The sequence below is a fragment of the Centropristis striata genome, chromosome 6 (genome assembly GCF_030273125.1).
Source record: "Centropristis striata isolate RG_2023a ecotype Rhode Island chromosome 6, C.striata_1.0, whole genome shotgun sequence".
In the NCBI taxonomy this organism is placed as follows: Eukaryota; Metazoa; Chordata; class Actinopteri; order Perciformes; family Serranidae; genus Centropristis; species Centropristis striata.
This window is the reverse complement of record NC_081522.1, coordinates 2,636,144-2,662,691: the sequence shown is the minus strand read 5'-3', so window position 1 is coordinate 2,662,691 and position 26,548 is coordinate 2,636,144. Positions and strand designations below refer to the sequence as shown.

Below are 26,548 nucleotides of genomic sequence, written 5' to 3'. Positions count from 1 at the left end.
ATCAAAGTTTCCCTTTAAATGTATATTCATGTGGTGTGCATTTACATTTACCTTTGCAACTGATGCTTGCACATCTTCCCCTGAGTCTTTCTTCTCCTCACCCTGCTCCTCCTGTCCTGAGGGAATCAGGAAGGTGAAACAGCTACAGGTGAGTTGACAGTTAGATTGCTCCCTGTTTTTGGGAAAAGGAAGCATAGAGAAGGTGACTGGAGGAGGGATGGGTGGGCCGCTGGGTCCCAACCCCAAATCATCCAACACCTAATGAGATCAAAGGAGGGAAGGAAACAGATTTGACAATGATTATAAACTGGGGAAAAAAGTGATGTAAATGTAGAGTAATTTACAGTATATTAAGAAGCTATAAAAACAGAAAGTCAACCATACCTCGACCAATGGAGGCAGGATGCCGCCTTTGAGCAGCTCTGTGGCACTTGGACAGTCTTCCCCTGTGACATTCAGCACAATATGAGGGATGATGTCCTGTGGAGACACTTTGTCTCCTTCCCTGTCCGTTTCAGCTGGTGCTAAGATCTGACTGGGCATTGGAGACGTGATCTTGCTGTTGGTTTTCTTGTGCCTCTTGCCAACAGGGGTCTGTGCACACACGTTAAGTATATATTAAGATACAAATGTATCCAAATGTTAGCTGTAATAATACATTCAAATTCTATGTTAGTCTTTTATGCAAGCTTAATAAGGGACTACAGCGTGGAGGTTTTCTAATCCAGCTATTCTCAACCTTGGGGTCGGGACCCCAATTGGGGTCGCGAGATGATTTCTGGGGGTCGCCAAATCATTTTGGAAGTCAGCTCTGTCTCCACTGTGTTAAAGTGTTCATGTGTTAATGTGTTTTAGTCTTTTTGGTCATTTCATGTCTTTTTTTGGACATTTCGGGGGGTTTTGGTCATTTTGTGTCTTTTTTTTTTGGTCATTCTGTGTCTTTTTTTGGTCATTCTGTGTCTTTTTTTGGTCATTTTGTTTCTTTTCTGTGTCATTTTATGTCTTTTTTGGTCATTTTGTGTATTGTTTTGGTCATTTTGTGTCTTTTTTGGTTATTTTGTTTACTTTTTTTAGTCATTTTGTCTTTTTTTGGTCATTTTGTCTTTTTTTGGTCATTTTGTTTCTTTTCTGTGTCATTTTGTGTCTTTTCTCTGTCATCTTGTGTCTTTTTTGGTCATTTTGTGTATTTTTTTGGTCATTTTGTGTCTTTTTTGGTCATTTTGTTTCCTTTTATTCGTCATTTTGTGTCTTTTTGTCTCTGTCTTTTGTCTCTTGTTTTTTGGGTGATCTGAACAGTGCGTGTGAGATTCTGTTCAGTGAGTGGGGGTTGCGGACAACATGCATGTTAAATTGGGGGTCCCGACTCAGAAAGGTTGAGAACTACTGTTCTAATCACTTCTTGCTGAGTACAACTTGCAAGTAGGGTTTAATAAAGTATAAGTGCACATAAGGAAAGGCATCTCTGTACATCTTACCCATTTTAATGTTATTCTGCGTATAGAAACATGCATTAATACCATTAAAAGAGTTTAGTATTACTGGATGTATGTGTTAATCTAAAGTCTATGTTAAGAGTACATGTGGAATCACTAAGTGTATGAAACAGAATTCAGTTCAAGACCATCATTCTAAGTGTTTGTCTATGCATCAGCTTGTGTCAGTGATAATAAGCTCCTCCTCTGGTTCTGCCCTCAACTTGTGATCCGACAGGTCACTGTTTTTGATTCTGGCATGGACAAATAGTCTCCAGCGCAAAAAAAAAAGCTCCTTGCAACAGTGCTTTGCATTTAGTATTGGCAGGTCTATGCTGCCGTCTGCTGGACAAACTGAAATACAAAACACCCTCTCCCCTTAGTTTTCTGTTCATTTATTTAATTAATACAAAAAGCTAAATTATTCCCATTTCACATGTGTTTCATTACAAAGACACAACAATGTGTATTGTAATTTGCTGATTTTTTTTTCACTGCAGTTTACAAGTTAAAAAAAAGTCAAATTATAATTGTTGGGTATGACCAATTTGTTGGGTTTGGAAGAGAGCTTGGGGGATTCCATTGTTAGTGAAAATCAAACTTGTTCATACTTGTATTTTCGGTTTCTATTACTAATACTTTACCATGGGCATGTTCAATCTCCAAACAGAACTTTGCTACGGTTTACAGTTGAAAGAACACTACCCTGATTCCTTGATTCCAATTTTGTTGGGGCAGAACTTGCTCCTGGGAACAATCAGTTTGAGTACCTGTCTCTTTAAGCCCCCTTTTAAAAAGTTTAGTGTTACGAGATCTTCTGTATCTGATCTGAATCATCAGATCTGGTCACTGGAACCAGGGAATGACAGTAACGCACTTTCTACCTATACACTGCAAAAAAGCCAACTTGTATTTTTTGGCCTAAAACAGTGATTTAAGTTGGTAAGACTTGGAAATACAAATTATTGACATTTAGGGCAATAATGTAAGTTAGCACAACAAAGGAAGCCAGTTGTCTGCTCAAAAACAAGTTGGTGAGTTGTTGTTACTAATATCTTTAAGTTGGGGTTCACAACAAGGGACAATAGTTCTGATAACTCTTATTTCTTTGTTGTGAAATGCTGGAAAGCGGTGAAATTCGCTCATTAGCGAAAGCTAGCGGCTAACTGACGCTAGCGGCTAACTGATGCTAGCGGCGCTGCTTGTTACAGCTACGAGAGTAGCCATTAGCGTATCAATGCTAACTCAAAATTGTGGTCGCAACATTAGCTGACATTTCATAGCGGCATTATAATTGTGTTGAGTTGACAAAAATCTGAATTCAGAGTTGAACAAACTCAAAAACAAAACGTAAAATATTTAGTTTAATTGTCCAACTTCAAATTTTATCGAAGTTTTTTGCCTTGAAATTTTGAGTTCACCCATCTTTTCTTTTTTTGCAGTGTATATAGTGTAGTTGTGACATCAGCACCTTACAGAAGTCCTGACATTTCATTTAAAGCCATTTTTCAATATTAGCTTTGTGTATTTCTCTATGGATTGAACATTTTGATACTGTCAGAGTATTTATACAGCCCCTAGACCTGCTTAATAATTGAAAAAGATGTGTAAATCTCACCTTTTCCAATATGGGACCTTTAACCTATTTATAGCAGAAACACAACTCACAGCCAGCAAACTCACATGTTTCTCTGTTGTGGCATCTTCTGACACTGGAGGGACTTCTTCACTGGGAAGCGGGACCAGCAGCAAGCCCTGGGTTCGGTCCCAGTGCTGCAGGACATGCTCCACCTGGTCCTGGATCTTCTCATACACAATGAACTGAGACTGCAGCTTGTCCACAATAGGCTGGATGGACTGGATTGTAGAAACAGGAAATGGGTCATCAGCATTTAGCAATATATATTGCATTTTCTTGTAGGGATCATTACACATGCAACAGGATAAATGACTAAAATTGTATTTAATTAAAAAAAAAAAAAAGTATTAACCGCAAGCACAGTGCAGAGGTACACTACCGGTCAAAAGTTTTAGAACACCCCAATTTTTCCAGTTTTTTATTGAAATTCAAGCAGTTCAAGTCAAATGAACAGCTTGAAAGGGTACAAAGGTAAGTGGTGAACTGCCAGAGGTAAATAAAAAAAGGTAAAATATAACGTACATTTCAGAATTATACAAGTAGGCCTTTTTTCAGGGAACAAGAAGTGGGTTAACAACTTAACTCTATGGAGTCTTGGGCTATTTTGTCCATTTTTGAATTCTTTTCATGTCTTTGTAAGTCATTTTGTGTCTTTTTTTAGTCTTTTGGTGTCTTTTTTGGTCATTTTGTGTCTTTTTTTGGTCATTTTGTGTCTTTTTTTAGTCATTTTGTGTCTTTTGGTGTCTTTTTTGTCATTTTGTGTCTTTTTTGTCATTTTGTGTCTTTTTTTGGTCATTTTGTGTCTTTTTTTAGTCCTTTAGTCCAACATAAAATGTGATTTTGAATCTTTTTTTTACTTTCAAAACACTATCATGCTTGATAAAGAATTGTAAATGTTGCAAATGTGCATTAATTTCAGAGTACACTGAGACATTAAACTGCATCATTTTCAATTAAATTCTGGAAAAGTTGGTGTGTTCTAAAACTTTTGACCAGTAGTGTATGTTTATCCATTGTTGTGCCGGTGGCAAAATCAACATTCAATTTTAATATGCAGTAATATGATTATTATAATTATTATGCCTTTGCTCAGCAGTTAACATACCTTTTCCTTCTCCAGCTTGTCTGTCGGTAGAGGAGACTCTGCATGTAATGTTTTGTTTTCTTCTGTCTGCTTTTGTAATTCATCAGCCTCTTTGCTGTGATGCACTGGAGTAGCAAAAAGGGCGACATGTCAGCAACTTAGCAATGAAATAACAGTTTTATACTATTATTTACTGCATATTATTCATATTTTCTTGGTACCAAAATCTTTAAAATATTGAGTGTCCAGGCTTAAACTTGAGCTTGAGATTCTTACTTTCACCTTCACTTAAAGGATGCTGATCTCTTGCCTCCACCAGTGACTCTTTAGAGTTGTTACAGGAAGACCTCCCCTGTCCATTCACAGGATCTGTTGACTGGAGAGGAAATGAAACAAGTTATTCTCATAACTACTGATGAGGAGAGTCCATTGTGTGTGTGTTTATGATTTTGTCGTGTTGATGTGGAAAATATATACAGACCTGCTTCCCTTCCAGGGAACTCTTCTTCCTCTGCACTTCTTTAGTATCCTTCTTTACACCCTTTTTGCTCTTCTTCTTCAACTCTTCTTCTTTCAACCTTTTCATCTCTTCCTGCTGCCTCTTTTCTTCCTGTTCTTTCTCTATACGCTCGAGCTCCCTTACACACAGACACAGACCAAGGTTATTATAGTTAACGAAAACTAGAATTGAAAAAACATTTTCGTTAACTGAAATAAAAATAAAAACTAGAGTTTTTTAAAAAACGATAACTAACTGAAACTGTATTGTGTGGTTACAAAACTAACTAAAACTAACTAAAATTATAGTGAAAATGTCCTTCGTTTTCGTTTTTGTCAACTTTTTTCATTCATAATTCAGTGTATTTATTTGAACATGTAACACATGGTGAATATGTTTACTGAGACTGGGATGTTTACACTAGAACCAAAATTCTCTCTTTGAATCACGCAAAAAAAACCTAAAACTAACATTAAAACTAAAAAAAACAAACTAAAACTAAGCATTTTCAAAAACTAAAAACTAAACTAAAACTAAAAAACTCACTCTAAAACTAACTGAATTTGAAAACAAGAATTCCCAACTACTAAAACTAATGAAAAATCCAAAACTATTATAACCTTGACACAGACACATCCGGACGATTTTTTAAAATGGTTAAACATATTCTCATTATTTTGGGGGAAGCTGCGTCGATAAGTCAAAAATCCAAAACTGCTAGAGGGAACAAGTAATGTATGCAACATGGAAAACTAAAGGGTAAAATGAGGATTTTGTCCAGTTATGTAATCTGAAATTTATTTGATCAAATCTTTCTTATATTTTCCGATATAGTTTATTCCTTCAGAACAAAGTTAAACAGTCTTTTTACTTTATTTGATCATATCTCTTTAGTTTTTTCTTAATTTAACCTATTCAGTGTTGCATTCTTAATTACTCAAAAGATTAAAAAAAAGATATACACTACTGGTCAAAAGTTTTAGAACACACCAACTTTTCCAGAATTTAATTGAAAATTATGCAGTTTAATGTCTCAGTGTACTCTGAAATTAATGCACATTTGCAACATTTAAAATTCTTGATTGAGCATGATAGTGTTGAAAGTAAAAAAAAGATTCAAAATCACATTTTATGTTGAACTAAAGGACTAAAAAAAGACACAAAATGACCAAAAAAAGACACAAAATTACCAAAAAAAGACACAAAATTACCAAAAAAAGACACAAAATGACTTACAAAGACATAAAAAGAATTCAAAAATGGACAAAATAGCCCAAGACTCCATAGAGTTAAGTTGTTAACCCATTTCTTGTTCCCTGAAAAAGGCCTACTTGTATAATTCTGAAATGTACATTATTTTTCAGTTTTGGTTAACCTTACCTTTTTTTATTTACCTCTGGCAGTTCACCACTTACCTTTGTACCCTTTCAAGCTGTTCATTTGACTTGAACTGCTTGAATTTCAATAAAAAACTGGAAAAATTGGGGTGTTCTAAAACTTTTGACCGGTAGTATATACCAATCTAAATTTGAATGCTTTTTTAAAAAAAGAGTTTGTGAGTAAATGTGAACATATGATTAATTAATTACAAAGCCTCTAATTAATTAGATTCATTTGTTTAATCGAGTCCCGGCCCTAATATATTTTTTAAAAGGTCAGTTTCCAGCACCTAAAAGACAGTGGGTCTCATTCAAGAACCTGAGAAAATAATGTGACAGTGAGACTCAGTGACTTGGAACATTTGTACTAACAAAGCTGCAGTTTTGTATCAAATATACCAAAATGTTCTTGCACGCTTCCAGTCAGTACCTGAGTTTCTGTTGTCTGCGCTTCTCTCTATGTCGCTGGGCAATACGCTCCTTCTCCTCCTCTGGCAGAGCGTCATACTCCTCCTCATCCAGCTGCTGCAGCCACTTCTCCTCCTTGTCAGCTTTCTCTTTCTGCAGAGCCTCTGAAGGACACACAGACAGTTCCACACACTGTAAAGTGCCATAAACCTTACTGAATAGAAACAACGATACATTGACTTTGATTGATTCTGTCCTCTGTAAAGAGTTTGTGTACACTGCAAAAAAAGCCAACTTGTATTTTTTGGCCTGAAACAGTGATTTAAGTTGGTAAAACTTGGAAATATAAATTACTGACATTTAGGGTATTAATGTAAGTTAGCACAACAAAGGAAGCCAGTTGTCTGCTCAAAAACAAGTTTGTGAGTTGTTGTTACTTATATCTTTAAGTTGGGGTTCACAACAAGGGACAATAGTTCTGATAACTCTTATTTCTTTGTTGTGAAATTCGGTCATTAGCGAAAGCTAGCGGCTAACTGATGCTAGCGGCTAACTGACGCTAGCGGCTAACTGGCGCTAGCGGCTATCTGACGCTAGCGGCACTGCTTGTGACAGCTAGTAGGCAAGAGTAGCCATTAGCGTATCAATGCTAACTCAAAATTGTGGTCACAACATAGCGGCGTTACAATCGTGCCAGAGAAATTCAGAGTTGAGCAAACTCAAAAACAAAACTTAAAATATTTAGTTTAATTGTCCAACTTAAAATGTTATCGAAGTTTGTTGCCTTGAAATTTTGAGTTCACCCAACTTTTCTTTTTTTGCAGTGTAGGTGTGTGAGCATTTTGCAGCATTACCCTCAGTTTGTCTCTGTGCTTTCTCTCGTGCCTTCAGGGCAGCGTAGGAGTCACACAAGTTGACGACATAGATGTGTTTGCGGTTATTAAGGGCCTTGAGAACAACTTGCAGCATGCTGGCTGCTGACTGAGTGTACACAGACTCCAGGCCATCAATCACTATGCCACAGTGACAGTCGCTTAGCTGTTATCACCACGGCAGCAGAAACAGCAATGACAAAGACAAGACAAAGAGAACAAACATGAGAAGACACAAGTGGAAATTAACACTCTGCTTCTTTTAAGAATTAAACATAATACACGTCTAATATCGACCGTTTATAAGAACAAAAAGCTGTGAGCTTTTCTGATGTATCCATATTGCATTTTAAATGTAATTGTCTTAGAGTAAGTCTTGTCTGCATTATGCAGTATTTAAGGACCTGAGACATTGTGTGCTAGCAGCAGAAACCTTTTTATAATGTGACACAAAAAATAACATGACAACAAACAAAAGGTGCATAATTAAGGTGAAATAACAGTCTGTCAACGAACCTGGAATCTTTCTGCCAGGATATCAACCAGTAGCTGTTCAGGCAAGAGATTGCTGAGTGTGCTCACGTCTCCTCCCTGAACAAAATCACACCAAATGAATTGTTTTATCATATTACATTATTACATTGTATTCAGGGGAAAATAAAATACAATAAAAAGTATTTCCAATCCCCAAAACTGGATTAATACGAATACGAATACGAAAACTTTATTATCCACTGAGTGGAAATTCCTCTTTGGTTTCACCATAGACATGTCTCAAAACAAACAGAATAAATAGTAAATCAATAAAGAAAAACTTTTCAAGGATAGAAAAATATAAAATAGCCTACAGCAATAACTGTACTTCACACATCACCCATTCAAGTAAAAGCACACCACGGTACAAATCAAGTTTACAAATGTAGGTCTAGGACCTGCCTTATTCAGAGAACCTGCTGTGCAGGGAAACCCTCAGCAAAGGAAACAACAGGAGCAAACAGGGTAAATAGCTACCACATTCTGGTCTTATTTATAGCTATATATTAAACTTTCCTAACATACCACTAAAGCATATCAAATGATGAGATAATTTGAGGATATGTACCAGGCAAAGGGCTAACAGTGTGTTTTCAGTCTCCTGAGGAGCCCTGGAGTCATCTCGACTGCTGCTGTCCTCACTGGGTTTTACAGGAACATCCACAGTATCATGTGAAGTTCGATCTGGATCTGAGGCTTCAAGATGTGCTGTATGTCCCGGTTCTGTGGTCTGAGCTGAAAGAGGATGTATCTATTTATTTTCGGGATTCATCAGCCGAACATCGGCATCGGCCAATATTTGTCTTGCTGAATGCCATCAGCAAGCAAGTGCTGAATTACTTTAAAACCAACATGATCTCACAGGAATCCGTGAAATAGCCACGGATTCGCTTAACTCAAAATCCGTGGAATAGCCACGGAATCACTCAAATTTCCGTGAAACTGACACGGATTTCGCTACAATGCAAGTTAATGACAGTCATATCCCGTGGCTATTCCAACATACAAAGTGATTGTGTACATTCACTGAGTGAATATTTAGAAAATAAAACATATATTTCTCGCTAGAAATGTGATCAAAATCCATTTTTATGCATGTCAAAATATTGATTTTTTCACAAAAAATGAGAGAACTGTCCGCCATGTTTTTTGTTCTGACCGCCGGGACCTTGAAAGTCACGTGACTTGGAACAAACCAATAGGAAAAAATATTAACTTGCATTGTAGCGAAATCCGTGTCAGTTTCACGGAAATTTGAGTGATTCCGTGGCTATTCCACGGATTTTGAGTTAAGCGAATCCGTGGCTATTTCACAGATTTCTGTGAGACCAGGTTCTTTAAAACAGTTCAATTGTTTTTATTGTTTCACTGGCACAAAAGAGGGAATAAATAACAAAAACAAAATAAACAGGTAGAATCAATCACACTCGCTGCATCCCTAATTTATTTTCAAGCTCATTCACCAACCTGACCTGAACACTACAGTCTTCTTAAGCATTGTCCTGGTGATTATAGAAAATGTATAATGCCGGATTACAAGCACAGGGCTGCTGAGTACAATCACAATCTTTTACTGTTGACTGCTGAGTCGTTCCTGTGAAGTGGTTGTTGATTAAAAAACCTTAAATGAACATTGAAAAAGCCTTACAAGTCCTTCCCATCACAAGCCACTTCTTTACTTCCTCTCGGCCAACGCAACTCCCAAAATAAATATACAGACGAATAATTACCCCACAAACAATTTGCACTTCATGCACAGTATATTATCCTCACCAGCCTCCTCAGCCTTCTTCTCAGCATACTCGGCAGCAGCACGGTCATAGATCTGTCTTGCAGTCATACTAACAGTTGAAGTGCCATTTAGCAACACCTCAGTGATCACAGCATCAATGCTGAGGCACGCTCCTCCATAGTGACCTGCCAGAGGAGCCGCTGTGCTGCTATTATCTAAAGTGGAGAAAAAGGACATGCAATTTTACCTATATGTACAAAATCAATCAATCCCAGATATGGAAGCCCCGAGAGGCAAGTGAGAAATAGTTCTAGTGATCCATTTTCTAAGTCTGATAACATGACAGTAATAGTGCACACTCATGCATAATATACAATATGTACTTTAAGTTTAGAGTGCATGAGGAAGTCACAAACAAAGGAGAATACAATACAATTTCAATAAAATTTAGATCATAAAAATCATTTTTTCTCACTCTCTGTCAGGACTTCTGTAATAGTGAGTCTGGTTCATAGCAAGGTTATAATAGTTTTGGATTTTTCATTAGTTTTAGTTTTAATTTCGTTGTGAATTTTTGTTTTCAAATTCAGTTAGTTTCAGTTAGTTTTTAGAGTGAGTTTGCTAGTTTTAGTTTAGTTTTTATTTTTTGAAAACGCTTAGTTTTAGTTTAGTTTTTATTAGTTTTAGTGTTAGTTTTAGTTTTTTTGTAATGGGTATGTGCCTTCATTTCCTTTGGTTTATCATCTCAGCCTCAATAAGGTTATTAACTCTTACAGTTCTGGGTGTTTTGTATTGTGGTTGGAGTGTAGACATCCCAGTCTCAGTAACATATTTACCATGTGTTCCTACATGTTGAAATAGAAACACTGAATTATGTATAAAAAAAGTTGACAAAGACGAAAACTAAGGACATTTTCACTATAATTTTAGTTAGTTTTAGTTAGTTTTGTAACCACAAAATACAGTTTCAGTTAGTTATCGTTTTTTTAAAAACTTCCGTTTTTTTATTTTTATTTCAGTTAACGAAAATGTTTTTTCAATTCTAGTATTCGTTATTTCGTTAGTTTTCGTTAACTATAATAACCTTGGTTCATAGCGATTAATGTTTTCAATTACTCCTAGTCTGCATATATTCTATTAACATAACGATTCTGCAAATTAGGTGTTACAATACAGGATCTACTGTTAATTAATGAATATTGTGGTACCCATAGTATTATTGGTCATGTTAATGAACAGTTTAAAGAGTACACCCCCCCATTATAATGTTAATGTACTATTCTATTCTCTGAATTTAATTCATTTGTTCCTGATTTTATTTGTGTAATATTTAATGTAATTAACTCATGCACTATGTCCTTTCACATTAGAAGCTAGTTTTGATCAGGTGAAGTTAGGGTGCCTATAAATGAAGTTTATACAGGCACTGTGGGCAGCACAGGGGTCCTGGAGAAAAGTCAAGAGGACCGTGCATGTGAGATGAAAATGTAAACAGTGATCAGCATCATGCTAATGTGCTTGTGTATACACTACTGGTGAAAAAGTTTTAGAACACCCCAACTTTTCCAGAATTTTATGGAAAATGATGCAGTTTAATGTCTCAGTGTACTCTGAAATTAATGCATATAACAAATAAACAATTGAAGTTAAGAAAGAAATCAGAGAATCAATTTAGAAAGGAAAATGTGTTCTAAACTGTTGACTCATGGAAGTAGCACCTTAACAGATAGAACAGCTGAACACACTCAATGGAAATCAAATATTCTTCAGAAAGTTCTTCTGCAACTCTGTTGCAGAAGTTCCCTTAAATGTGGAGCAACTTGTAGGTTGTAAGTGATCAAGAAAAGTTGGGACACCTGTAGGAATTGGTAGCAACTTAGCAACTTTCAAGGCTTGATCAACCTCCGTTGCTGCAGAACTGCTTTAAGTTGTTAACCCATTTCTTGTTCCCTGAAAAAGGCCTTTTTGTATAATTCTGAAATGTACACTGTAAAAAAACAACTGTTGTTTTTACGGTAAAAACCTGGCAGCTGTGGTTGCCAGAAATTTACCGTAATAAATACAGTGCAACTTTTTCTAATATTACGGTAAAATGATATTAGCACTGTTTTTCACTGATTTCATGTTTAAGATTGCCATTTTATTCCATATTTTACTGTAAAAAAGAAAACGTTTTTCAATCAAAAGAAACTCTGTTCTGCCAAATAATTGACAAGAAAATACTAATACTAATTATAATTATAAATGCCGCATAATACAAAGATTTTACCATTAAATATCACAGTATATTCCTGTTAGAGATATGGTGTTTAGTACATTTAAAAGTGAGAAAAAGTATTTTTACAAAAAATAAATGCAAAAATTATAGTGATGGCTTGTATATATATTACAATATATTTTGTTACAAACAAGGTGCCAGTGTGTGTATTTAAAAAAAAAAAACAGTTTTGGCTGATATATATATTTACAGTGTTTCATTGTTACTGAAACTGAATTAACTCATTTATCGTTTTACGGTATTTTACTGTCATGGTTTAGCAGTTTTTCACCGTAAAATCTACATACATTTTTTACAGTGTACATTATTTTTCAGTTTTGGTTAACCTTACCTTTTTTTATTTACCTCTGGCAGTTCACCACTTACCTTTGTACCCTTTCAAGCTGTTCATTTGACTTGAAATTGTGGTGTTCTAAAACTTTTGACCGGTAGTGTACGTGCAGAGGAAACCGAACCCAAGTAAACTTTATTTTTTGAACTTATGCACGCCTGGAAATCCCTTTTTGTGTCCAAGTGTGCAACAAATATGTTAGTTATTTTTGAATGTGGTCACCTGTCAATGGGGCTCCATATACAATAATAGCAATGCCTCTCCGGTTGCGGGCAGCCAGACCCTCAGGTGACAGATCTACACACATGTGGCGAGCAATAGCTCTGCAGACAGGAGTCATCTCTAGCTGGCCCAGTCTCTCACTGCTTCCCTCTCTGGTCATCTCTGAAACCACTGAAAGCACAAGCATGAATTAAACTCACGGTACCTGAGATTATCACATTGATTGATTATTACTTCTTTTTTTTTCTTTATTTCCAGCAATTTCATTTTGTCTGCTTCTGAATATTATTTCTTAGTTTCTTTTGTTCTGTCAGACCTGCCAGTTGTCAGGTTGACCACGCCCTATGAGGAACTCCACAAAAAGACACGTCACAGCGATCAGCTGACACCTCTGAAGAAGACTGAAGTTGTCAGTCGAAACATGTCAGGTAAAAACATCTCCTACTTACCTTGTCTGAACAAAAGAAACTAAGAAATAATATATTACTTCATACCATGCTACTTTATAGTTCTGCCTCTAAAAAGGGGTTGTACTCACGTAATTCAGCTGGTTTCACAGTTATAGCGTGTATGTCTTCCACTTTAATGTCTGGTGGGTGGGCACTGCTTGGTCTTGACCTCTCTTCTTCATCCTGTGTGTCTTCCTTTTCATCCGAGCCTTCCTTTAGCTCTGCTGCACACAGGCAGATAGATTAAGATAAGATATTAAGGTATGCAAATAGTACACAGACACTGATTCCCAAAAAGTTTGGACATTGTCAAAAATGTAAATACAAACAAAATGTGGTATTTTTCTGATACTTTTTTAACCTGCATTCAATTGAAAATTGTACAAAGATATTATAGTATACACTACCGGTCAAAAGTTTTAGAACACACCAACTTTTCCAGAATTTAATTGAAAATGATGCAGTTTAATGTCTCAGTGTACTCTGAAATTAATGCACATATGCAACATTTAAAATTCTTGATTGAGCATGATAGTGTTTTGAAAGTAAAAAAAAGATTCAAAATCACATTTTATGTTGGACTAAAGGACTAAAAAAAGACACAAAATTACCAAAAAAAGACACAAAATGACAAAAAAAAGACACAAAATGACTTACAAAGACATGAAAAGAATTCAAAAATGGACAAAATAGCCCAAGACTCCATAGAGTTAAGTTGTTAATCAATTTCTTCTTCCCTGAAAAAGGCCTACTTGTATAATTCTGAAATGTACATTATTTTTCAGTTTTGGTTAAGCTTACCTTTTTTTATTTACCTCTAGCAGTTCACCACTTACCTTTGTACCCTTTCAAGCAGCTCATTTGACTTGAACTGCTTGAATTTCAATAAAAAACTGGAAAAATTGGGGTGTTCTAAAACTTTTGACCGGTAGTGTATGTTATGTTCAAACTCATAAACTTTTGTTTTTGGTAAATATACACTGAATTCTGAATTGTATGCATTTTGTTTTCATTATTGTTTGTGTCAGTGCTTGATGAACATGTGTGCCTGAAACTACCATCGTCTTTCAGCTGGGAGCAGTGATCCTTGTAGAAGTCGAGCAGTTCTGTGGGAAGACCTTCTCCAGGGGTTCTGGGAGGCAGCAGTAAAATATTGTTCTCATCATAACCCTGCATCAGACGTAGGATCTAAATGGGATGAAGAAATGGGTGAGTGGGGAGGGAGAAGAAAACCATGAGAGAAAAGACATAAAAAGGAACAGACATGAGAAAATGAAATGTTGTAACCCTAACCCCCAGAGGAAGAGTGGTTGGAAAGATTAGATAAAATGTCTATTAGATAAGCTAAAACAAAACTTGTGGTGGTTTATATATAAGAAATTGTAATGGTATTGCACTGCAAAAAAAGAAAAGTTGGGTGAACTCAAAATTTCAAGGCAACAAACTTCGATAAAATTTTAAGTTGGACAATTAAACTAAATATTTTAAGTTTTGTTTTTGAGTTCAACTCTGAATTTCTCTGGCACGATTGTAACGCCGCTATGAATGTCAGCTAATGTTGTGACCACAATTTTGAGTTAGCATTGATACGCTAATGGCTACTCTTGTAGCTGTAACAAGCAGCGCCGCTAGCATCAGTTAGCCGCTAGCATCAGTTAGCCGCTAGCATCAGTTAGCCGCTAGCTTTCGCTAATGACCTAATTTCACAACAAAGAAATAAGAGTTAGCAGAACTATTGTCCCTTGTTTTGAACCCCAACTTAAAGATATAAGTAACAACAACTCACCAACTTGTTTTTGAGCAGACAACTGGCTTCCTTTGTTGTGCTAACTTACATTATTGCCCTAAATGTCAATAATTTATATTTCCAAGTTTTACCAACTTAAATCACTGTTTTAGGCCAAAAAATACAAGTTGTTTTTTTTTTGCAGTGTGTGCAAATCCCTCTCTTTGTCAAAGTTTAGACTGGTGGATGAATGTCTTGTGTTGTAGTGTTATATGGTAATGATAGATTAGCCTACCCACAGTATTATTATGTAACAATCTCTCAAACTTTCTCTCTCTTTCATATTCCTGTGCAATCATACAGAAGAGGGCTACCTTTTCTTCTTCAAGGTACTGATTGTCCAATTCCAAGGAGTAGAACTCGACGGGGAAAGGGCAGGGGTTTTTGACGATGACCTCAGCTTCGACCTCAGTGCTGACAGGCAGGCAAGGCCCCAGCTGCAGCACCGACGGGCAGAACTCCAGTTGGGGCTCCTCACAGTGCCCCAGGGCTGTAATGAACACTTGCTGGGTGCTCTCAGCCAGGCTGATCACTAGCTGCCTGTTGTAAGCATGCTGCAAAGAAAAATACAGTCGGTCACCAGCCATGAAATGCTATGACTAAACTCCAACTGGTGCAGAACGCAGCTGCCCGAATTCTAACAGGAACCAAAAAATACCACCACATAACTCCAGTTTTAGCATCTTTGCACTGGCTACCCATTTTATTCAGAATTGATTTTAAAATTCTTTTACTCATGTTTAAAGCTCTAAATGGCCTTGCCCCTATTTATATCGCTGATCTTCTGGTCCCCTATGTCCCAATGCGTACATTAAGATCTGTGGATGGGGCTCTACTGGTGGTCCCTAGATCCCGGCTGGTGACAAAGGGTGAGCGGGCATTTGCTGTTAGGTCCCCACGTCTCTGGAACTCTGTACCCCTTGAGGTCAGACAGGCTACATCACTAGCCTCTTTTAAATCCCGACTGAAAACTTTCTTTTATCGCAAAGCCTTTTTAACTACTTAACCTCTTGGTTGTTGTTTTCTCCCCCAGCTCGTGCCACTTTCTATGTTTTGTCATTTGTGATTCCAACTTGTCTGCATTGCACTTTACTTTGCTTTGTTGTTTTATTGTAATTTTTTCTGTCTTCCACTATGTTTTTATTTCTTGCCTGTAAAGCACTTTGTAACTTTGTTAAGAAAAGTGCTATACAAATAAAGTTTATTAGGGCCCGAGCAGGCAACGACCTGCGAGGTCCCTATTGTATTTCGAATGATTATTTATTATTTTTTTTATTATTCTTCTTCTTCCCAAATGATCGCATATTTCACTGCCTGAACATACCCCAAAACTCATGAAACTTTAAATATAAGTCACACATGGTGAAAAATTTTATAATCTATTGTCATCCTGAATTTCCACCACTAGGTGGCGCTATAATAAAGGAAAGCGCATTTAGGCTAATAACTCCCACATACTTTATCGCACATTCAAAAAAGTTATATCCACGCGTTCACTGAGTTGTGCTGAATGGCGTGATATAGGCCACTCCCATTTTCGCCTACCGTTTTTTTTTTCCCGCAAATTCGCGAAATGTCGCAAACCTACTTTTTCGAACTCCTCCTAGTTATTATTATTATTATTATTATGATGCACTAAAACGTAATGCGTGAATCTCAAAAGTAAATTGAGTTCTTTACCCCCTCAGCTGGACTGAACTTTATCTGGACGTTGACTCGTTGACCCGGAGACAGCCTGCCGGAGCTGGGAGTCATCTTAAACACCACTGGAGGCGGTCGCTGCTTCTGCAAGACCTTTTTACGCTGGTGGAGAGGCAGGAACTTATCTATCTGAGTGAAAGCAAGAACAAGGGCAGGTGTCAGCATAATTCAGCTATGTCTGTAAATAAATTACAAAAATGAAGGAAAAGGTAAATTGACAGAATGAAATAAAATGTTAATTGTTTACCTTTTTGAAAGGCTCCACCTTCTCAGCTATACTCCAGGAGCAAGGCACAGACTCGTGATTAAACAGCTGTATGGTCTTCATCTGATGGGGAAAAACAACAATAATAATGTTGTTGAGTGTATTCACTTTATGTGTTTTTTATGCACACTGTTCATTGCACCTTATTTGTTTCATAGCACCAACATTTTTATACTGTATATTCATATTTATTCTGCACTGGAATTCTATTCTACTCCTTAATACATACTCCTTCTTTAGACACTTTATTTTTTATTGTATTTTATTGTATTTTTAGATTTTATTGCTTGAAGTATGCCTAGGTTGTTCTTTTTATTTAATTGTCATTGTCTCTGTGTGTAATGCTGCTGCTACACTGTAATTTCCCAGCTTGGGATAAATAAAGTAGGTAACACTTTCTATGAAGACTACATCTATAATGCATTATGAGCGCATTCATAGTGAATTATAATGCTCATTATAATCAATCATAATGCATTATGACTGCATTCATAAACACATATAAAGCTTCATGATGCACTATATCGACAGTTGTAAATATAGCTTATAATGACTTATAAATCCAAGTGTTAATGCTAATCATGATGTTTCATGATTCATCATGATTAGCTATACTGCATTATAGATGCGTCTATATGAACCTCACTTTACTTAAAGCATACATTGATCATTTATTTATACTTATGGCATCCTATGAGTCCTTATAACAATTGATTGTTGAGGTGTGTGTATAGAGGGGTATGAGTAGTTGTAATGTATTATAAGCCTCATCAGTCAGCCTGTAGTTTATAACCAGTCAAGAGCACTCATAAGACACTTGGATTTATAAGTCATTATAAGCTATATTTATAACTGTTGATATAGTGCATCATGAAGCTTTATATGTGTTTATGAGTGCAGTCATAATGCATTATGATTGATTATAATGAGCATTATAATTCACTATGAATGCGCTCATAATGCACTATAGATGTAGTCTTCATAGAAAGTGTTACCATAAAGTCTATCTATCTATCTATCTATCTATCTATCTATCTATCTATCTATCTATCTATCTACCTAACTACCTATCTATCTATCTATCTATCTATCTATCTATCTATCTATCTATCTATCTATCTATCTATCTATCTATCCTCATGTCAGTTCAGCTACATCATCATCAAAACCGCTTCACACTCGACTCCCTAGTGCAAACTGAAGAACCACATCATCTGCCAAGAGCAGATATGCAATTCTGAGGTCACTAAACCACGACCACTCCTTCCCTCCAGGTGCACCTTGATATCCTGTCCATGAAAATTATAAACAGAATCAGAGACAAGGGACAGCTGATGGAGGCCAACACCTATTGGGAACATTTTTGATTCTGTGCCGAGTATACTAACACAGCTCCCACTTTGGTTATATAAGGACAGGCTAACTTGTAGTAATTCATGTTTTACCCCATACTCACAGTGCCCCCCACAGGACTTCCAGAGGGACACAGTCCCTAAGCTTTCTAAGCATAAGCTTTCTCCAAGTCCACAAAACCAGTAGTTCTCAACCTTTTTGAGTCGCGACCCTCAATTTAACATGCATGTTGTCCGCGACCCCCACTCACTGAACACAATCTCACACGCACAGTTCAGATCATACAAACTCAGTTGATACAACAAATTTTGGACAAATAATGAAGCACAAAATGACCCAAAAAAGAAACAAAATGACCAAAAAAAGGCACAAAATGTCTAAAAAAAGACACAAAATGACCAATAAAAAGACACAAAATGACCAGAAAAGACACAAAATGACCCAAAAAAGGCACAAAATGTCTAAAAAAAGACAAAATGACAAAAAAAAGACATAAAATGACCAAAAAAGACACAAAATGACCACAAAATGACCAAAAAAGACACAAACTGACCACAAAATGACCAAAAGAAGACACAAAATGACCAAAAAAGACATAAAATTACCAAAAAAAGGCACAAAATGACCAAAAAAATGAAACAAAATGACCAAAAAAGACACAAACTGACCACAAAATGACCAAAAAAAGACACAAAATGACCAAAACACATTAACACATGAACACCTTAACACAGTGGAGACAGAGCTGACTTCCAAAATGATTTGGCGACCCCCAGAAATCATCTCGCGAACCCAATTGGGGTCGGGACCCCAAGGTTGAGAATAGCTGCACAAAACAAATGTAGACTGGATGAGCAAACTCCCATGAGGAGCTGCTCCAGTGTTTCACAGCCAGGACAGAATCCGCATTGTTCTTCCTGAAACTGAGGTTTGAGATGTATCACTAATCACTAATCTAAAAAAAGACCCACCTAAAGAAGATCAATATCAGTTTAAATTGATGCTGTTTTTAGAATATTTTCAACGCTTTGTCTTACTGTCAGAAAGCCCTTTCAGAATTACTCAATCTGCTGCATTGATCAGTTTCTTTGTAGTCTTGCCACTGGTGGACATGATGCATTGCCATATAGGCTGCCATAGATATTAGAAAGATGCTTTGTGAGCTGATGCCCCACTGCGTGCAGATGGTGCCCGATTTACATTTTACACCCCCCTGCCCCTCAGACAGCCAGAGTATGTCTGAGTCTCGGCCCTATCTCCACAGCAATGCACTGCAAAAAAAGAATAGTTGGGTGAACTCAAAATTTCAAGGCAACAAACTTCAATAAAATTTTAAGTTGGACAATTAAACTAAATATTTTAAGTTTTGTTTTTGAGTTTGCACAACTCTGAATTTCTCTGGCACGATTGTAACGCCGCTATGAAATGTCAGCTAATGTTGTGACCACAATTTTGAGTTAGCATTGATACGCTAATGGCTACTCTTGTAGCTGTAACAAGCAGTGCCGCTAGCATCAGTTAGCCGCTAGCTTTCGCTAATGACCGAATTTCACCGCTTTCCAGCATTTCACAACAAAGAAATAAGAGTTATCAGAACTATTGTCCCTTGTTGTGAACCCCAACTTAAAGATATAAGTAACAACAACTCACCAACTTGTTTTTGAGCAGACAACTGGCTTCCTTTGTTGCGCTAACTTACATTATTGCCCTAAATGTCAATAATTTATATTTCCAAGTTTTACCAACTTAAATCACTGTTTTAGGCCAAAAAATACAAGTTGGCTTTTTTTTGCAGTGTGTGTCAGTGCTGAAGAAAAGTCTGGCAGCACCAATTATCATTCTTGGATAAAGAAAAAAATCCCACCTGGGCTATATTTCTTCAGTTACAAACAAGCCCAATCATCTTGAGCCGTGCTAAGCTCAGGATGCAGCGACAAAGCCCCTTCAAATCAGATAGCAGAGATAGTGGAAGGGAAGAAAAATTCCATCTGAAATAGGCAGCCAATGGCAGGCTTATAGCAACAATCTACAGCTGCTGAGGCACATGAGTGTGTTTGTTATATTGTGTGACTTTGGAGATTCTTAACTAATCCTTTAAGACACCAAAGTCAAAAAATAACACAAACTAAATATAGCATACACTTAAATTGAAATTAATTTCTTTAGGTGGGGTTTTTTTTTAGCTGGGTAAAACACATTCAGCTGCTGCCCCTCTGTCCACAGCAGGACATTTCATAGATTCTGTGACATCACTCCTGCCTGCTTCTTCAAACTGAGGCCGTATCTACTGTACCCCATACAACCCCACATCAAAACTCTTTAAATACATGGCCTTCATGCTGCTTCAGTATAGAATCACTAACCATGCCTGATCCCAATTCCACATAACTTTTCAACACATCTCCTTTTTTCACCCTGAAATATCCACATATATATACAAACACTTATAAATACAAAGTACACAAACACTTTCACACACACCCACACACACACACATACGCATCTGTAGCATTTACATAAAATCCCCCCATTGGTCTGTCTGTCTGTCTGCTGATTTGCTTATCAGCCTATATGTCTGGCCACACAATAACCCTCCACATACCTACTAACTGTCAGAAATCAACCTAAACAACAACTGGTGTTGTAAATATCTACTCTTTATTTTTATTTTTAAAATTATTTATTTTCTGTTCAAGTTGTTTGACCTTTTTTTTGTTATGTAAATAAAAATAAAGTTGTCCTCCAAAAGTGGGGGGGTGGTGGTGGGCCAAAAAAAAAAAAAAAAAAGAATCACTAACCATAGTTTTAAGATAATTCTTTTTCTTTTTTAAAAGAAGTCCAACCATAACCAAGTTTAGGCATTCGAAATGTATGAGCATATTAAGAGAAATCCTTGATAATGATAAACTTAACTTGATCTGACTGCAAGATGGCCCCACAGTGAGGCAGCATATTGTTCTCTCATTAGTACCACTAATTAGTGTGCCATGCACATACACAGCAGAGCTATATACAGCATCTGTGCTTCCTATTCTATATCCTAAGTTGACAGGAGGTAAAATAAAATGGGGAGTTTTTTTAAATTTGTGTAACTATAATATATATATTTTTAAATTATATATTTTCATTCAACCATAGAACACAACAAACAACGTTTGTAGGGTTACATAACAATATCTACTTTTTAACTAATTTAACTACTTACAATTTATGAGGTCAATAAGTATCTAACAGGGGTTCTTATGTATAAAGTAATTTGCCTTCCTGCATCTTTACCTGTTTTTTTCATAGTTACTTTGAGTTTAATTCTCATTATCATGCACATCTTACAAGAAGAAAGAATGATTTATATATTCCTTTCTGTAGGACCTCTGTTGCCAAATTCTCATTTGTTTATCAAGTTGCTGTGGAATGACATAAAACATCTAACAGAATCATGTTCCTCTTTAAATACTTTTAAGACCAAGCTCAAAACATCCCTATAGATGCTCTACACCAGGGGTGTCAAACTCTGGTCCGCGGGCCAAATTTGGCCCCCAGTGTAATTTTATTTGGCCCGCGAGACAATACCAAATTATTATATTATTATTGTAAATTAATGACATTGATGTGTTTTTTATTTTAAATTTGATTTTGCATGTCTGCACTATTTAGTTATATATTGTATGTTTATAAGCGTTGCTGGTTCCATATTTAATGTTAAAGCAAAACATGTTTGGTATATATTAAAAGGTTTATTTGTTCAATGTTGGCCCGCGAAGTTTTAAATTTTGGCCCATTGTGTATTTGAGTTTGACACCCCTGGTCTACACCTTTGTATTTGCTTTGTTTAAATGCTGTTTGTATTTTTTTATTTTCATCTAGCTATGTCATTTAAGTAAAGTATCGTTACTTATAGGTTTAAGAGGGAGGGTCGTGTATATAAGCCCTTTGGGCTTTTTGATCTATCCTGCATTTTCTTTTACTGTTTCTTGTACTGTTCTTTCCTAACGATTGCATGTTTTTTTAAGTGCAAACAACAATAAATAAAAATAAATAAATAAATAAATATCTTGTCATTCCATGTTACCATACTGTATTACCTGACACATGCCATACTGCACAGTGTCAAACTGCAGCGTATCCGTAGAAACAGTGATGCCTGGCACAGTTACCACTGCACACAGCCGCACCTGGACCACTGGGCCGCCTGTCACCTGTAAAACCAAATCGTCTTAGAAACAAGGTTGCAATGCTATTCATCAACAAAGGGAAACCATGACTCATTATTTTAGAAATGTTGTGTACCTGTGTACCCTTAATGTGTACCTGTATTGGCATGACAACGCTTATGTCCCCTGTTTTCAGCTTGGCTCCTTGTGGGTCAAATTTAACCGTGAAGGCCTGTGTTTCGCCGCAGGGCAGGTTTTTCACTCTTTTGAATTCTGAACTGAATCCTTCAAAGAAGCAAAAAAACACTCAAAGTATTATTTATTTCATGAAGACAAAATGTAGAACATTGACAAGAAGCACAAAATAAAAAACACTACACACACAGGGATTAATATCAGAAGACGGGCAGAATATTACACCATTAATGATGCAGCACTCCCTTTGAGACAGTCTATCAATTCAATTTCATCCATTATGCATATCCTTTCCCTCTACTATCTTAGCATGTGATTATCCTGCCTGAAACAATAGTTTAAAATTTAGGGAAATACGTTCGTTTTCTTGCAGTGAGTTAGAAGAGAAGATAAATACCACTGTCATATCTGCTGGTTAAATCTAAAGCTGGATCCAGAAAACGAGCCTGGCTCTGTCCAAAACTAATACATTTCCATTTACCAAGCTCACTTATTAACATCTTGTTGTTTTTAAAAAATCTGTACTAAAACCAAATAAATTGTTGTTTAAAGGGGGATTAGATGCAATACTATTTCCCGGTTAGATGCAGAGAGTTCCTGGAGCAAGCAGTGGAGTCTCCAGGAAGTTCCTGCTTATCCATTAGTACCGTTTAGGTTTTTAAAGTGCTGGTAGGTGGAGTCTTTTTCTGATCAACTACACTGCAAAAAAAGTTGGGTGAACTCAAAATTTCAAGGCAACAAACTTCGGTAAAAATTTTAAGTTGGACAATTAAACTAAATATTTTAAGTTTTGTTTTTGAGGTTGCTCAACTCTGAATTCTGATTTTTGTCAACTCAACTGTAAGTTGTACTAACTTATAATTTTACATTGTAATAACTTTTAATCCTTACTTCTGCTAACTTCTGCAATGTGCTGAATTGGCACGATTGTAACGCCGCTATGAAATGTCAGCTAATGTTGAGACCACAATTTTGAGTTAGCATTGATACGCTAATGGCTACTCTTGTAGCTGTAACAAGCAGCGCCGCTAGCATCAGTTAGCCGCTAGCATCAGTTAGCCGCTAGCTTTCGCTAATGACTGAATTTCACCACTTTCCTGCATTTCACAACAAAGAAATAAGAGTTATCAGAGCTATTGTCCCTTGTTTTGAACCCAAACTTAAAGATATAAGTAACAACAACTCACCAACTTGTTTTTGAGCAGACAACTGGCTTCTTTTGTTGTGCTAACTTACATTATTGCCCTAAATGTCAGTAATTTATATTTCCAAGTTTTAGTAACTTAAATCACTGTTTTAGGCCAAAAAATACAAGTTGGCTTTTTTGCAGTGCAGACACCAGGCAGAGATCTGTACTGTGTACACTTTTCTACTTTCACATCATCACCTTCCTAAAATAATTTTTGACAAAAATGTTGTTGTTCTTTAACTAAATCGTCTCCTCATGGTGCTGGCCACATCCGGTAAAAATTGTTAGTGTCGATATGTAATTGCTTTAAGCCCAATCACTGCCTGTTTATAAATACTACAATGTATACAGAATAGAGCTGCCCGCACAATACTGAAGTGTGACTACAGGACAAATATTATCTCTATGCACAAGGAACTTAATTGGTTATTGGTCAAACACAGACTATTGTACTCACTGCTAATTGTTATTAGAAATATATCTGTCCTAAAAGCACCTTTTATTTTGTTTAAAAACCTTGCTTTTAGTGCAGAGAGTCATAAATATATCAGCAGACATGCAGCTGTAGGTAACTTTCCATTACCTAAAGCAAGATCTAAAGATCTAAAGAGATCTAAAGATCTGTAAAGAGGTATGAAAGAATGGAATTCACTGCCTAAAAATATCAAACTCACCACTAACATAAAGCAATTCAAAATATTAATAAAACAGTATTTATCGAAATAAGAAAACATGGTATATTTATATGTATGTAGTATAGTTCTATAGATATATGATATGTGTTATTATAATGTATATGCTGTAGAACGAATATGTAAATACAACATATGTATTATGTGTTATGAGATTTTGTAATGATGTATACATATATGATATGTAGAAATGTGTGTAATATGGATTAATATGTGAATCATTTTTGTTTTGTTTTGTTTTTCATTTTTATTATGTTTTGTGTTTTCAACTGTATATTTGATACTGTTGGACCCCAGGAAGAATAGCTGTGGCTTTGCTGCAGCTAATGGGGATCTTAATAATAAATAAACTAAACTAAACCAGATGCATCGTCACTCTAAATTGTTTGCATAATTGTGCTACAGTAACACTAAGCTATCACATGAAAATAAGACACACAGAAGAAGGACTGAAAATGCCACAAGATCTTAATTAAGCAATGTATTGTGTTACCTGTGCCAGCTAGATGCTTGCCATTAGCATTGAAGGACACAGCCACTGAGCCAGTGTTGGTCACATTCACAGTGTGACTGAGAACTTTGCCTGGAATGACATAACCAAAATCCAAAATATACTCTGGGAGCAGGAACCTGGGGCAGCAGGAAGAAAAAGAGGTAGAGACATGAAGAAGTCAGTAACAATGATCATGTCACAAGTTTGAGTAACGCTTTATAATAAGGTCCTTAATAACCATTAATTAACAAGTAATAAGGCATTGTTCTCGCTTTAGATCTGGTAGTTGCAAAAAGCATAGTTAACTTATAGTTAACTTATAATAGATGAGCAATAAAGTATATTTTAATATCAATAAGCAAACAAAATAAGATTAATCAAGGCATGGCAAAGACATAATGGGTGGGTCATGGGTGTTTGTAATGCCATTATTAACACTTATATAAGCTTATAAACACACAATAATGTTAATAAGCATCTTGATGATTAATGATTTATGAAGCAGATTAATGATTTATGAAATTAATATGTTATACTTACAAAACAATGTAATTGAAATTCATATTTCCAAACAAATCATAATATAAAACTGACCAAAAGAGTTATTAAAGTTTTGGTTTTACATGTGAAGTTTTTTTTAATATTTCAATGGGTAACGCTTTATAATAAGGTCCTTAATAACCATTAATTAACAAGTAATAAGGCATTGTTCTAGCTTTAGATCCGGTAGTTGCAAAAAGCATAGTGAACTTATAGTTAACTTATAATAGATGAGCAATAAAGTATATTTTAATATCAATAAGCAAACAAAATAAGATTAATCAAGGCATGGCAAAGACATAATGGGTGGGTCATGGGTGTTTGTAATGCCATTATTAACACTTATATAAGCTTATAAAGACACAATAATGTTAATAAGCATCTTAATGATTAATGATTTATGAAGCAGATTAATGATTTATGAAATTAATATGTTATACTTACAAAACAATGTAATTGAAATTCATATTTCCAAGCAAATTATAATATAAAACTGACCGAAAGAGTTATTAAAGTTTTGGTTTTACATGAGAAGTTTTTTTTATATATTTCAATGGAACACAGATCTTTGTCTGGAATATCAACATGTGTCCAATATTGCACTGTACATTTGTGGAAGTTAATCAAGGAATCACAATATGGTATGAATGAGGCAATGCACTCCATGACATCTATCAATTTGCACCGAACAAAAACATACCCAGCCACATATTAGTCATTAACCCAAACTCTTTGAATTACACAACACAGTTCTTGTTTCAGTCCAGTGAGTGGACCATCTGTTCAACTGAACTGTTTGTCTGTGTGTGTGTGAACATACTGGCTAAGTTTGTGCCACTTTCTGGAGGAACCTTGCAAGTCCCTGAGCTCCAGCAGGCTCCTGGTCACAGCGAGAGCATTCTGTTTGACCAGCGTTCTCTCAATCTCCATGTGAAGCCGCTCTTCATACTAGAGGCAGCAGGCAAAAGAGAGAAAAGAAAAAGGGGAGACGGAGACAGAAGACACATAAACACTCAAAAAAGTTGGTAAAAAAGTATTGAAGAGTTACATAAGTGATAAACAGCACAGTCTCAGTGTTCAGAACAACCGTACTTCTAAATCTAGAATTTTAGACACCACACAATTTAATGTTTGCAATGTACACTGCAAAAAAAAGAAAAGTTGGGTGAACTTAAAATTTCAAGGCAACAAACTTCGAAAAAATTTTAAGTTGGACAATTTAACTAAATATTTTAAGTTTTGTCTTTGAGTTTGCTCAACTCACTTACATTGTAATAACTTTTA

The 26,548-nt window shown here is 36.0% G+C and overlaps 1 protein-coding gene across 1 annotated transcript in view; it reads right to left on the bottom strand.

The window, feature by feature from the left end:
* The window catches only part of hydin (HYDIN axonemal central pair apparatus protein), a 163,501-nt gene that overhangs the window by 48,386 nt on the left and 88,567 nt on the right, over positions 1–26,548 (bottom strand). The window contains exons 30-50 of the mRNA XM_059334390.1: positions 26,085–26,212; positions 24,725–24,861; positions 22,313–22,440; positions 22,087–22,200; positions 16,634–16,714; positions 16,366–16,515; positions 15,000–15,239; positions 13,958–14,087; positions 12,989–13,123; positions 12,451–12,612; positions 9,661–9,834; positions 8,456–8,622; positions 7,870–7,944; positions 7,336–7,519; positions 6,504–6,645; positions 4,677–4,833; positions 4,472–4,571; positions 4,217–4,320; positions 3,156–3,329; positions 385–594; positions 52–258 (exon numbers count right to left, since the gene is read on the bottom strand). Coding sequence (XP_059190373.1) covers positions 52–258; positions 385–594; positions 3,156–3,329; positions 4,217–4,320; positions 4,472–4,571; positions 4,677–4,833; positions 6,504–6,645; positions 7,336–7,519; positions 7,870–7,944; positions 8,456–8,622; positions 9,661–9,834; positions 12,451–12,612; positions 12,989–13,123; positions 13,958–14,087; positions 15,000–15,239; positions 16,366–16,515; positions 16,634–16,714; positions 22,087–22,200; positions 22,313–22,440; positions 24,725–24,861; positions 26,085–26,212 — 3,099 coding nt within the window. The remainder of the gene's footprint in view (positions 1–51; positions 259–384; positions 595–3,155; positions 3,330–4,216; positions 4,321–4,471; positions 4,572–4,676; positions 4,834–6,503; positions 6,646–7,335; positions 7,520–7,869; positions 7,945–8,455; positions 8,623–9,660; positions 9,835–12,450; positions 12,613–12,988; positions 13,124–13,957; positions 14,088–14,999; positions 15,240–16,365; positions 16,516–16,633; positions 16,715–22,086; positions 22,201–22,312; positions 22,441–24,724; positions 24,862–26,084; positions 26,213–26,548) is intronic.